Consider the following 14,699-nt stretch of genomic DNA (forward strand, 5'->3'; position numbering starts at 1 on the left):
TCTGTTCCATCTGTCAGTGTGTAAAGTACATAGCAGGAGGCGGGAAGCGCCTCTTTCCTCGGCAGCGGTCAACAACAAGGTAATGGCCGATTAATAACTTCTTTCTTTGCTAGCTCAGCAGTTTAACTCTCGGGGCGGGTTCGAAGCGTTCCACCATGTAACCTTCTCCTAAAATGTAAATACTCTTTTCATCTATTCTCTTTTAAAGCTCATACTGGGATAGAGAGTGCTAACCCTCTCGAGCTCCCACTCATATTGTTGTGAGGTGAACTCAGTTTTCTCAACCTATTCTTCGTTAACGTAAAACAATTGTTCTCTTCTTAAGTCACCTCTTTAGTATGGGATTAGCCCTTGTATTAACGGCCTAGTGCCAAGTAGGTCTTAATCAAAGTGTATTAGGAGTGCAAGTTTGCCTCCTCTCAAATTGTTATTTTAGAGGTCATTTAATTAACCATCTTTTCATTTAATAGACCTCAGTAGATTGGGTATTTTACCCCTGTGTTTACGTCCGTTGAGGACAACTTGAAGGTGGAGTTTGGTGTGGCCTGGGAGAGGCTTAAATTTGAGAGCGAGTGGCTCTTTTGAAAATTGAGTGTTGTATGCCTCGTGGAGGCTTTTCTGTGTAAATTGGAGCAAGGGCTCCTAGGCATGAATGGGGTTTTCTGCCCCTCTGTTGAAGCTTGTGTTCGGGGTAAAACTGAGCTGATTGCCCTAGCATTGTGAAGTCAGGGCGCGAAGCCCAAATCCTGTAAATATTGTAACTACCCTTTTGGACTTGCTACTTTGTACCTGCCATGCTTGTTATTTCTTTGTTTTTTGAAAAGAAAATATAACCTTGTTAAATTTTAAATTAATTTTACTTTAGTAGCTTGAGACCTGTTCACCACCCCGCACCTTCTTTCACGCATAACTACCACAAAAACTCGGTAATAATAATAATAATAATAATAATAATAATAATAATAATAATAATAATAATAATAATAATAATAATAATTGCAGATGACATGATACTAAAAGCATCTTCGATGCAGAAAACCAACTTGAACTTCTGCAAGAAGAAGGAGTGAATTTAAAAAAGATCATTTAAAAAATCAAGATTTTCGACAGTCATTTATACTGCTTCCATCTTAATTCCAAATTGGCTCAAACCACATCTCTCGAGTGTAATAATTTAAATATTTAGGTGAATGGATTACTGAAAAATACAATGAAAAGAAATATATTGAATCGCGACTCCAGAAAATGGAGATGACATTTCAGTTAACAAAAAATATTTACAGAAAACTCTCTCCTGGAACTACAAAATCCGACACAATACTCTCAATCTCCAACACGAAACACTAAAAGGACAATTAGAAGTGCATGAACGTAAAATAAAGCGAAATTTCCTAGGACTGAGTATCAAAGATGGAGTACATTTTCCAAAACCAAATGCGGTAATATATAAACGAATCTCCAAACTTGCAGATACAATGCACATTCGAAGAATACAAATTATGGCACACATAAAAAGAATGGACTCAGACTCACATAATTTACACATTCTAAAAGAATGGAACCAATAGATCAAATTGGTACATTTAGACAAAAACAGAAAGAATTAGAATCATCAACTTTTTTTTTTTTTGCTATTTGCTTTATGACGCACCGACACAGATAGGTTTTAAGGCGACGATGGCATAGGAAGGCCTAGGAGTGGCAAGGAAGCGGTTGTGGCCTTATTTAAAGTACAGCCCTAGCATTTTCCTGGTGTAAAAATGGGAAACCACTGAAAACCATTTTCAGGGCTGCAGACTGTGGGATTCGACCCCACTATCTCCCGGATGCAAGCTCACATCTGCGGGACTCTAACCGCACGGCCAACTCGCCCGGAAGGATCATCAAATGATGATGATGATGATGATGCTTGTTGTTTAAAGGGGCCTAACATCTAAGGTCATCGGCCCCTGGATCATCAAATCTACTGGACCGAGATCAAATAAAAATATCACACTCACACGGGGTTTTGATGATGATGAAAGAATGACTAAGTGACATGTATGTTTTTTGCAACGAAAACACGCCCATTCACTACGTATGAAGGAATACCTGGCTAAAAGAAAAAGCCAAGGAATTTTGTTTCCGCGTGATCCTAAGTGACCCATTAGCGCTGAAGGAAAGGAAGAATAGCATGCTTACAAAATGCCTCATATATTAAAATATCTATCCCCCACCCTTAAATTGTGTCATAAAACTAAACTACGCATTTCTGAGGTAATTATAGAGTGACTGTTTTTCTGGCGAGACCTAGTGTTTACAGTGCACTGTGTCTTCTGGTATGGTCTTGAAGAACTTGATTACTTTAATTTCACTGCCTCAGTCTTTCCTTGGCTAAGACAATATGAAAATAACTGAGGTATGATCAATGCTAGCAGTGTCATTCCTTATACAGCCAGTCCGTGTTATGAATGGCGTAGAAATGTCGCTCATAAGGTCAGTTGGTGCGTGCATTTCGGTGGGCTTGGCAGACGGATCTGTAATAGCAACTTCTGGCTCAGGGAGGAAAGGAACGGATAGCTACCTCACTGCTCATTTCCTTCGTATGCCTCTTCAGTGACGCCTAAGCAATTGATGATAGCTGATGGCGGAACTGTTAAGGATCCAACCAGCCTTCGGGATCCTAGGTTTGTCCCGCCCAGCTTCATGGTCTGCAGTTTCACATGCTAATAGCCACTTCTGCCGATCGAGGGTATCATGCGGGTGATAGTGATGAATTTAATGTCCTCCTTCAGTCGATCAAATCAGCGTTTTCTTGATCTTCCACGGGGTCGACGTCCTTCTGGGCTGAGACCGAACACCCTTCTGGTCACAGACTGTTCATTACTACCCCAACATGGCGCTACGAAAGCATACAAGCCATTCGCATTTCATCCTGCATATGAGCACAACCTGCCTGCTGTCGTTTCTTGATGGATACAGTACTTTTGCATCCATCTCTTGGCACAGGCCAGAGTAAAGTGTAGCTTCCACTGAAGTCTCAGTCAACATTCGTGGCTGTGACAATATGGAAGCTGCTGGGGTACGGGTGGTGCTGAGTAATGACATTCAGAGCACGACTAGTGCATCTGAGTGTTATGAAAGGTGCTGCTCACAGGGTCAGTCGTGCTGCAATAGTACTTTATGACCCAGTGAGGAAAGCAATGGCAAACTACCTCACTCCTCATCTTGCCTAGTACGCCTCATTTTGGTGTTGCGATTGGTTTTTGGGGTTTCTTTATAAACGCATAACCTTTGGTGGTGCTATTCGAGGATCCAACCAGCCTCTGGGCTATTGACCTAACGGACAGACAGATGAGCACCACTCAAAAAACAACTCGGACATCTTCATTCGTGGTATGGCCTATTATCGTGACCCAGCATTATTCTCGTGAGGCCCAGCATCCATCAGGGCATGCGCATTTCCGTGACATACAGAGCTTGCTCACGTTTGACGGTGACGGCCAACATTCGCATCGATAAAGAGCGATTGGGCGCACGACACTTGTAAACCTTGGCCTTCACATTTATGGGTGTCTGCGGTCGCGTTGTCTCCCGTGACCTGCCTCCAAATTATATTGTACAGTAAAAATTAAAATGAACGGATATGGTATCATACAAACAATGTATGGAATACTCCATATACGAAAAAGGTATTGCATTATTATTTTTACAATTTGATTTATGTCGCACCGACACAGATAGGTCTTACGACGACGATGGGATAGGAAAGGGCCAGGAGTGGATAGGAAGTGGCCGTAGCCTTCATTAAGGTACAGCCCCAGCATTTTCTTGGTGTGGAAGTGGGGAACCACGGAAAATCATCTTCCGGGCTGGTGAAAATGGGGTCTGAACCCGCTATCTCCTGAATGCAAGCTCATAGCTATGCGATCCTAACCGCATGGCCAATTGCTCGGTGCATTATTATTATTATTATTATTATTATTATTATTATTATTATTATTATTATTATTATTATTAAAATGTCTCAGGAATTCAAATAAATCAGAATATAAAACTATCTTTTTACCAGGGTTAATGCGAGAAAAATCTGAAGATATCGACTATCAGCTGAATCATTTGGTCCCAAATATTTAAATGGTTTATCTTCTTCCATGGACGATGATCTTACTACTTGTCATGTTTACAAAACTGTTGCATCGGTAAGAAAATACGAATATGTCTCTCATCCCTTAATCGTACCATAAAACCAAACCTTTCATTACTGAGGTAATTTTGTAGTGAAATATAAAGTTATCAAATTACATCCAAACTTTGTATGAAATAATCCATATATGATAATCGTATTGAATACATATTTGTACATAATAATTTTCAAAGTGTTATTCAGCTTTGAATGCTTTCGGAAAGTGTAAAATAAATTAAAACCTTTTAGTGAGTCGTAGATAATATTTTCGTAGTAATCACACGTCGTCTTTACAAAATAAATACTTTTAATACAATCTGGTCAGAGAATAATTTCAGTTTCTAATAATTACTTTATTAGTCTATTTACTATGAAATAAACTGTGTTTGTAACAGGTGATTCAGTTCTCCTGAGACTTGGGCAACACCTCGTACATCTTGGTTGTCTGCCACCTCGTGTGGCTTACTCAAAACACCAGCTAAGATAAATGCACTGCATTAGACTCTCGTCGATTGTAATACCTGTATGCCCTTGTCTACCAGCCGTTGACTGTGCCTAGTTTCATTCGCAGCATGTGATTGGGACTGTGACTGTCGTGTGTACCAGGAGGACTGTTCCATGGCTGGTGGGCAAAAATCAGCTACTTTAATTTTTCGCCTCCTAGCTGAGGGAGATTTTTATTTTAACATTATGTTTTAGCTTGTAATTTTTAGACTCCTACATATATTTGTAATATGTTTCATTGTTAATAATGTAGGTAAAATGTACGGTATTTTCTTGAGACAATGCGGTAATAAAGGAAATATTTCTGAATTTTCGCCTTTCCTTATATCGCCACGAAGGAATAATTTAGGCATTTGAACTTGTTTGTATTTCTCTGTGTGTTTTCCTCGGAGTTTTTTATTCACTGCGACTCAGTATTTTAAATTTATCCTATTACCTTTTGAAATTTGCTTTCCTTCCCACCGGTCGCAGCTTACGTTGGGCTCAGTCTCCTTTTCATAATGTTAATGGTTTTACGTCCAACTAATTATTGTACTTTTACGGTTTTCGGAGACGCCGAGGTGCCGGGATTTAGACCCGCAGGAGTTCCTTTACATGCCAATAAATCTACCGACACGGGGCTGACGTATTTGAGCACCTTCAAATACTATCGGACTGAGCCAGGATCGAGCCTGCCAAGTTTGGGTCAAAAGACCGGCGCCTCAACCGCCTGAGCCATTCAGCCCGTATCAGCCTCTGTATAATTGGTGAGCGTGTCCTAGTAACTTTTAACGAACTTGTTTTTGTGTGATTTCCTACGATCTTTTTGAATCCCTTCCCTCTTGTGATGTTCGACTCTTTCTAAATTTGTTCTTATCATTCTTACTAGTCGTTTATTTAGCATAGAATAGATCCTGTATTTTCAAAATAATATACCCAATTGGATCCTTTCGGCCCTGGTGCCTTCTTTTTTTGTTGTATTTTTTCTTAAAGTAACTGAGTGAATGACATTGGAGATCCCCTTTCTTGGTACGCGTGTGTTCTTGGTACGCTTTTCCGAGTTTTATACTGGTTAAATGGGACTTGTACAAATATATAGGTACCTGCTTGAGGAGAATTTTCGCTAATCCGTTCTACGAACTGTTAAAATCTCTTTTCTTACCGCTTATATAAGCATAAATTGTTGAGGCTGGTACTTTATAAAATTACTTGAAAAATATTATTTTTAAAAAAATATTTCTGTACTATCTTAAGTGTCATTATTCCCTGTATATCTTGTGTTTGTATGAACTCACTTTATTTAATTATTAAAAACTTAATCAAAAAAGAATAATAATAATTTCGTGTGGCTATTTCTAGCCGAGTGCAGCCCTTGTAAGGCAGACCCTCCGATGATGGTGGGCGGCATCTGCCATGTGTAGATAACTGCGTGTTTTTGTGGTGGAGGATAGTGTTATGTGTGGTGTGTGAGTTGCAGGGATGTTGGGGACAGCACAAACACCCAGCCCCCGGGCTTTTGGAATTAACCAATGAAGGTTAAAATCCCCGACCCGGCCGGGAATCGAACCCGGGACCCTCTGAACCGAAGGCCAGTACGCTGACCATTCAGCCAACGAGTCGGACAATCAAAAAAGAATAAAATATCGGTATTGCTTGATGCACGTTGTTATATTTACAAAACCTAGTCCAGAGATTTGAGGCCTCTTAATTTCTTTTTCCTCACGCTGTATTACATTGTTAATCAGAGATACATTTCAGAAGTAATTTTTCAGTCTTCCTTATTGGTCAGTCTCCGGAAATATTTTCCTCCAATTATTCCTCAATATTTTATATATTCTCACCGTTAGTGTGGAAGACAGTCTAGTGTTTGTCTAAGACTTGCACAGTTTTAAAATTTTTTAAATATTTTTGAAATTATCATATTTTCTCCATAATGTAAAAGTAAATTGGTATACAGGTTTATGCATTCAATTGTTTTGAACATAGAGTAACTACTTCTAAACTTACTCCCCTCATGTGTTATTTATTTAGTGGGTTATTAATATTACTATTATCAGTAACATATTACCAAGAAATATCCTGTTAGTAATTCGGCCTTCTTCGTCCCTCGTATTCACTGTGAAGTTCCGGGATGATTCTATACTGATAGGTTGTCCTTTCCTTGAACGTATGCTCGAAGCGATGAGGGCATCAAGCACCATGGCCTGACCGCTGAGTTGTATTCCTCCTGCCACAATCCTTAGCTGCCCCATTCCTTCCTGAAACAGGAAAAAATAGGACACAGTTGACTTCAACACATCGTGTCGAATAAACAATGTAGATTGAAGCCAGTTTTAAATACAATACAGTGTGAAGGAATTTGAAAGAATTACCGAGGACGAACCTGATGCTTACATTCAAGGTGGCTTAGCTCATTGCAGGAATTAGAAATGATATTGTCGTTTTGATAATGATGATGGCGGTGATGATAATCGTATAACCTCAGCTACTGCGTGCAGGAAGTTTGATCTGATGTCGTCTGGGCTGCCCTTGTGTGAATTGTGACGTTTCGCACTGCTGTACTAAATGGAAAAGTAGATTGATCTCTCTTCGGCGGTATATGACTGAGTAGGTATTAATTTATTTTGTCCAGTTGAACACCAAATGTGTCATCAGGGATCTTTTACATACAGACATCGTATGACATAGAGTGTCGAATGGACTTCATTCCGCCCTTCAAAATTTCGACAACCCCTTTCGGGTTTGAATGACGATGGTGGGATTCGGAGGCCAACACTCCACCGCATGCAGGGAATGTTGTTGTTGTTGTTGTTGTTGTTGTTGTTGTTGATGATGATGATGATGATGATGACGATGACGACGTTTCACTTAAATTGTAGAAATTTAATTCTTGGGTTGGGTTGGGTTGGGTTGGGTTGGGTTGGGTTGGGTTGGGTTGGGTAAAAGTTTTAATTCCATACCCGGACAGAGTACGGCGGGCCCACTAGACGGTCATGCCGTCTCCCAGGCCAAGGAGACTTTTGTTGGTGAAGTGACTTATGGAGAAGGGGAGGTGGGTGCGGCCGTGGTCTATAAAGGGCCTGTCCGGGCATTCGCCTTAGTGCAGGAGAATGGAAAACCACGGAAAACATTCTCAGGACAGCCGAAAGTTGGGATCAGCCTCTCCGTCTCCCGACGATTGTACAGCCGCAAGGCTAGCCAGAACTAGCCCTGTGCCAAAGGCCATTCTACTCAATGTTAATTCTAGACCGTGTCACGTAGATAAAATAATAGGTCTTACTGTGACGATTGGATAGGAAAGGGTTAGGATTGTGAAGAAAGCGGCCTTGGCCTTAAATAAGGTAGAGCCCCAGCATTTTCCTGGTGTGAAAATGGGAAACCAAGGAATACCATCTTCAGGGCTGCCGACAGTGGAGTTTGAATCCACTATCTCCTGGATGCAAGTTCACAACTGCGTGCCCCTAACCACACAGCCAACTCGCCCGGTCGTACCGAGTGTAACAGCCTGCCTGAATATTGGCGGGCAGTAGCTGGGGAGTTAGATAACTTTCTTTTTTACCATGCCATTCCTCTGGTTCATGAATTTTCTGATACTACTGGTACGTAACACACTGTTTCATAGTAGCATTCGAGCTATTCAATCCCTACTCTGAGGCACTGATTGGAATGAGAAGTTTGCGTATTTCACGGAACAATAGCAGAGGAGTGTTCACGGCTGTCTGCGGCCTGGTGATTCCAGCTCTGGAACTTTGGACTGTTAGATCGGCACCGCAGTACTGTTCGTTGAAATGAGAAAATGTGCTGTTTTTCATTTGATCAAGTGTTTTATAAGATAACATTGCTTTAATACCTACATTCCTACCGACGTTTTTGTAATGACCTATGTTGACTTTAGTCTTTCTGAAAATCCCGTAGCGAAGCACAGGTATATCAGCTTGTAGTAAATAAATAGGTGGACGCACAAACTAAGGTTGTGGGACCTGCACAATCGGCAGGAGGAACGTAGGAAGACGGAGGACCTGATGGGCTGACTCGTTCAAGAAAATGGCTGATTCACAGTGGACAAGAAGAGCAAAAGACATAGAAGAGTGGAAGACCCAGGAGGAACTCTATTTTAAAATGCAGAATTTTTGAAGTGATTAGATATAAAAACAAGAGTACATGGCGGAGAGTGTTAGAAATATATGTATCACTACTTATAAGTACAGCTACAAGAACGGTGATTAGTAACAGGCAAGGAAAGCGCACCACAAGGTGCTTTCACACTCCTACTGTAACTAGACAAGAGGCCATTGCCCTTAACGGATTTTGAAGGCTGGATTTAGATTTTAGATTTAGAAATAAATGTTTAAATGCTCTTACCTTAGAACAACCCTTTCTTTAAGGTGGCTTAGTATTGAACTAGGGCAGTGATATAATACACGAAGAAGAATTATTTCAGGATAAAAATGGACTACTCACAACAGTGAGAATCGAATCCACAATCATCGAAGGTCGCGGCCGATGCTGTACTATTGTGTTAGATTAGCCTTTTGTTGGATCTGCCCCATCGTTCCATCGTATGTGCGTGCGAAGTAAACAGAAAGATCATCAGACGAATCAGGGAAGAATGAGGTAGAAGAAATAAAATAAAATGCAACGAAAGACCTAAGATAAGAGCTGAAGATGGAACGAAAAATGTGTAGGAGAAAATAAGCGAGAAACTGGGTATGAGTCAGGAAAGGAGCGGGGGTTATCATGGAAAGAAGGACGTACTACAACCAGGTTGAAGACGCGGGATGAAAGGAAGTATGAATAATACAGAAACAGTTCCTATACAGGTTGTCAAAATATGACCGAAAGCACATAGCCTAGAGTGAACCATCTAGTGATGAGGAAAGTACGAATTTGGAAAACACCAAAATGAAAGAACAATAGTGATAGGACAGGGAAGACCACTATCTCATAATAATAATAATAATAATAATAATAATAATAATAATAATAATAATAATAATAATAATAATAATAATATGTCTTAAACCGTTTACTCTCCAGGGTTGGGTTTTCTCTTGCACTCAGCGAGGAAACCCACCTCTACCGCCTAAAGGGCATGTCCTGGAGGGCGAGACTTTGGATCGGGGGATACAACTGAGTAGGAAGATCAGTACCTCGCCCAGGTGGCCTCAGCTGCTATGCTGAACAGGGGTCTTGTGGGGGGATGGGATGATCGGAAGGGATAGACAAGGAAGAGGAAAGGAAGCGGCCATGGTCTTAAATTGGGAGAAGCAGTGGGAAACCACGGAAAACCACTTCGAGGATAGCTGAGGTGGGAATCGACCCCACACCCCTACGCCCTCCCTCCTCAGTTGACCTCCTGAGGCTGGATGGACTACGCTCCAGCCCTGGTACCAATTTTCAAATTTCGTGGCAGAGCCGGAAATCGAACCAGGGCCTGCAGGGGTGGCAGCTAATCACACTAACCAGTACACCACAGAGGCGGACATTATTATTATTATTATTATTATTATTATTATTATTATTAAATATAGCACTAAGGACTACGTAATCTTTTAATTTGTTCCTTTCTAACGTACGCTATTGAAAGTACGAATCAAAGTAGGCTATAATGAATGCCCTGGATCGCGTGAGAATGTAGAACATCTGTAATTGAGCAGTAGACCAGATGGTCTGTAATCTTGTTAGCTACAATAAACATAAGACAGTGAGCGGCATTCTGTGTATTACGCTAAACAAACCACATCAAGAACATCGGATATTCAAAGCTCACTGCAAGCACTGTGTCTTACGTTACTAGGCGAGGGAAGACTCTCCAAGGAACAATAAGGACAGGATACGTTGATTTAAGCCGATGCTGTGACGGAATTTAGTATACAGTGCGCTTATTATTAGCAGTAGTGCAAATGTCCAACAGATGTGCACATTTTGTAATTACTTTCTATTGAATTTACACTTTAAATACACAATAGCATTTTGCACTTATAAAATAGTCTGAAGAGTGTTTAAAAACTGCAATGATCATACGAACGTGAATATAATCTACTAGCGTTAACCGCTGTTCCACATAGGCCTACGTAATTTTTTGGCCTTTTACAGAATTGATGGGTGGTGTCTTTTGACTTGTGTCACTTTCCGATGAATTTTGGTGTGTAACCAGCCAATATTGCAGCTATATTGGCTTCCTCGCTGCATATATCCATTGTAGCCAGCTATCGTGAATAATCAACACAATACCGAAACGTTTTCTTATGTCTACATTGTGAATAGGTTTGATCTTAATGACTCATTTGAGTATCTGAGTCTGGATAACGCTTGGCTGAAGTTGAGTACTTTTTGTAAGTGGACAACATCTTTACAGAAGAGTACGGCAGGATGGACGATGGAGTGATGATGATTTTAGGTGATCTTTCACCTGGCAATCGCAGTTGACACCAGTCGTCACCTATTTTCGACAACCTAGTCAATGTGCTATCTCCTTCACAGCTGTACTGTGGAATAGTACGGGACAGACGTCATTACAATGGATTTTAGATTTTTCTTTTTTACAATTTGCTTTACTTCGCACCGACACAGGCAGGATGTTTGATGACGATGGGATAGGAAAGGGCTAGGGGTGGGAAGGAAGCGACCGTGGCTTTAATTAAGTTACAGCCCCAGAATTTGCCTGATGTGATGTGAAAATGGGAAACCACGGAGAACCATCTTCTGCCGACAGTGGGGTTCGAATCCACTATCTGCCGAATTTAAGACTTGATACGATCTTTCATCTAATGATGCATTTCGTCTTCGGCCACTTTATCTAGGCTGTGTTAATCCTTGCCTTTACCTTTTCGATAAGTTGGTCATTATCAGTAACTGGACACCTAAGGTACCTGAACTTCGTCACTTGCGGCAGATCCTTGTTATTAAGTCTCACATCATATACTTAATAGTCGAAAGTCTATTATCCAATGTAACAGTGTATACTGAATTTTATCCCGTGTTTTCTAACAAGTGTCTACAGAATGCTGTATGACATTTCTGGACTATAATCAGAGTTGATAAACCCGAGTCCAAGCACTGAAAATGAAACAACACACAAAAATGTGTGCTGTCAAAAATTATTCTGTATTCGCGCTGTACTCTGCTAGAGAGTAAATTTAAGTATTTTTAACTAAACTATTACCAGGAAAACAAACAGGGTGAAATAATTATATTGTCTTCGGTACTATATTTAAAAGGAAAATAATCTTTAGAAGTATCTAATGTTCAACTTTAAGCACCTGATGGAGTGAAGTTAATAAAGCGGTATCATCCAGTAGAGTAAGGATTCTTCCAATATTTACATACTATTTAACCGTATACAATTATTTGAGAACGTGTTTTTCCAGACAGCACCCGGGGATGAAATATGTGCAACTTTCGCAGGAAAGACGTCAGTATAATGTGGCTAACTACACTGCAGATGACATTGTTAATAACTTCGAATTTTAAAAAATGTCAGATTAATACTCGTAGGCAACTCACCTTCAAATTAGTTCCAGAAATTAGGTATTACACCAACACACAATCGTGATGGTGATTCAGAAACATTGATTAATTTGATGATATAGCGCATGCTGTTCAATTACTTGACACTTTAGGGGACTTCTTTCCGGCAAAAGTTTTAAACGAATTGTGTGACTCCTATATATTAAATTTTATAAATGGCAGCTACTAGTCAATATAGTACTCCAAATTGTGAGCTTAACATCACTTTAGATACCTTTCCACCGGGATTGTGCCCAATAAATTAGTTCTTTAATGTATCAGTAAATCTACATGGGTCTCTCATGAGAGGTAGACAAGACTTGCCTACATACGCAATATTAAGACAACATTGGATGTAGGATGCACTTTAAGAATGATTGTCAAAATAATATGTATACACTGGAAACACTGGTTACTTGTGCCATGTATTACTTCAAAACTATATTAAAAATTATTTTTAATTAATTCACTTAACTATAATTTGAATTTTGGGCTAAATCTACAGAAGTTCAGGTGATTCCACTGCACGGTAATGGCTAATTTAGGAGTAGTACATACATTCGTTGACAGTAACACTCAGTTGTTCTTATTAATTTGGAATGTTGGTGAATTAAATGAGTGGCATGGCAGTGTAATATACTGCATTCCTACTTTTTTAGAAACATTATTATCCACAGGTATCAATATTCAAGCTTTAGGAATGTATTTTCGAAGATGATCTGAGCGATGAACTAGGACATATACAATAATAAGTGTGAATATACAAGAATAACCCGAAGTTAAAAATAATACCGTTGGTAAAATCAAATGATCATCAATATGTCTTTCCATAAAATATGTGACTCAATGTTCCCTAGCAACCCTACAGGCTGTGATATGAAAGTAGTAATAAATATGTAGAAGTACTTACGTTAATTAAGTCTGTCTTCAAAACACAGAGAACAAGATAATATTGAAGTCTTTTGATGCTACCACCTTAGAGATCGAGAGCACTTCATACCGTCACAATATAAGACGTTCAACGGATCAAACCTTCGCCTCATTCTGGGGTAAAAGCGCAGTAAAGTTGTATTTCAGTTACTGCGGAATTAACCGTTCTGGGAATTTAACCGAGCCTCCCCTGTATCAAAATGCAAAACCAGATGAACCGGGAGTCGGTCCAAAAATCTCTTATACTGTAAGCGAACATCTCGGTAACTGTGTAACGGAGTTGTTCTTATTAATTTTAAATGTTGGCGTATGAAATAAGTGGCATGGCAGTGTAACATACTGTAACCCAATTGTTGATTAGGAACCCACTTAATCTCTAGAGAGAAATCTTCACGCTTTAGGAATCCATTTTGAAAGAAGTACAGTGCAAAGAACTAGGAAGGATAGAATAAGAAGTGAGAAGAAAAGAAAGAAGAAACGACTTAAAGTAAAATGGAACTAGGGCACGGTCGCGATTGTTTGAGCATGTTCATCTCACGGAAGAATAGTATAGTGCCATTGCTGCTTGAAGCACAAATATTGCAAGACCTAAACAGAGAGGATTGTACCCGGTTAAAGAATATATAACATCTAAGAACCCTGCTGGTATTCAGTCCCGAGAGGAATGGTACGTGAAAAGATTGAAATGTAGACTAGTTTTATATCACTCTCGAGAAACTAGAATGTCAAAATTATTGTGATGATAAACCCTCCTGAATTTTGAAGAACTCAGTAATCTACAGCCGTCGCGGTGTTCAGATTCCCGACCGAGAGATCTGCCCAGTACCTGTACTAAAGATTGTCTGATTTTCCTTTTTTTTTTTTTTTTTTTTTTCCACCAGCAAACCATACACTCCGTTATCACCCATGCCATTACATTTGAAGTAGGTTATGATACTTGGTTTCCAAGTAACCTCCGTAGATGACTTTTTTAAAGTCTTTCAAGTCTTCGTACAGGACGTACTCTTGGATGCATGAACTATTCATGCAAATCGTTAACTATTATATTATTAAAAGCTGTTTTACGCCGCACCGGCACAGATGGGTCTTATGGTATAGGAAAGGGCTAGGAGTGGGAAGAAAGCGGCCGTGGCCTTGATTAAGTTTCAACGCCAGAATTTGCTGGTGTAAAAATGGTAAACCACGGAAAACCATCTCCAGGACTGCCAATGGGGTTCGAACCCACTATCTTCCGGTTGCAAGCTCACAGCTGCGCGCCCCTAACTGCGCGGCCAACTCACCCGGTAACTAACTAACTAACTAACTAACTAACTAGCTAACTAAACAAATAAATGCCCTGATTACCTTTCTGGTGCAAGCTGGGTACTATATCTGTTCTTGAATGATATGAAATTAAATCATCGTACTTCATGGATGCAGTCTGCAAATGAAGAGCAAAAAACATTAGCTGTTCTCAGAATTATATACGTCACGAAATCTCTATTCTTTTTACCTTAGGTAAACATATGAATTTAGTACCCTCTAACTTAAGAAGCGATATTATTCCAGAGTCGCAGGTTAACGACGCTGATGTGAGATATGAAGATGGTGAATATTGTTTGTAAATATAAAA

The 14,699-nt window shown here is 39.9% G+C and overlaps 1 protein-coding gene across 1 annotated transcript in view; it reads right to left on the reverse strand.

The window, feature by feature from the left end:
- Scgdelta (sarcoglycan delta) overlaps nt 1–14,699 on the reverse strand; it is a 545,288-nt gene that overhangs the window by 51,380 nt on the left and 479,209 nt on the right. The window contains exon 4 of the mRNA XM_067148647.2: nt 6,717–6,906. Coding sequence (XP_067004748.1) covers nt 6,717–6,906 — 190 coding nt within the window. The remainder of the gene's footprint in view (nt 1–6,716; nt 6,907–14,699) is intronic.

This window comes from Anabrus simplex, chromosome 1, assembly GCF_040414725.1.
Source record: "Anabrus simplex isolate iqAnaSimp1 chromosome 1, ASM4041472v1, whole genome shotgun sequence".
Taxonomy (NCBI): Eukaryota; Metazoa; Arthropoda; class Insecta; order Orthoptera; family Tettigoniidae; genus Anabrus; species Anabrus simplex.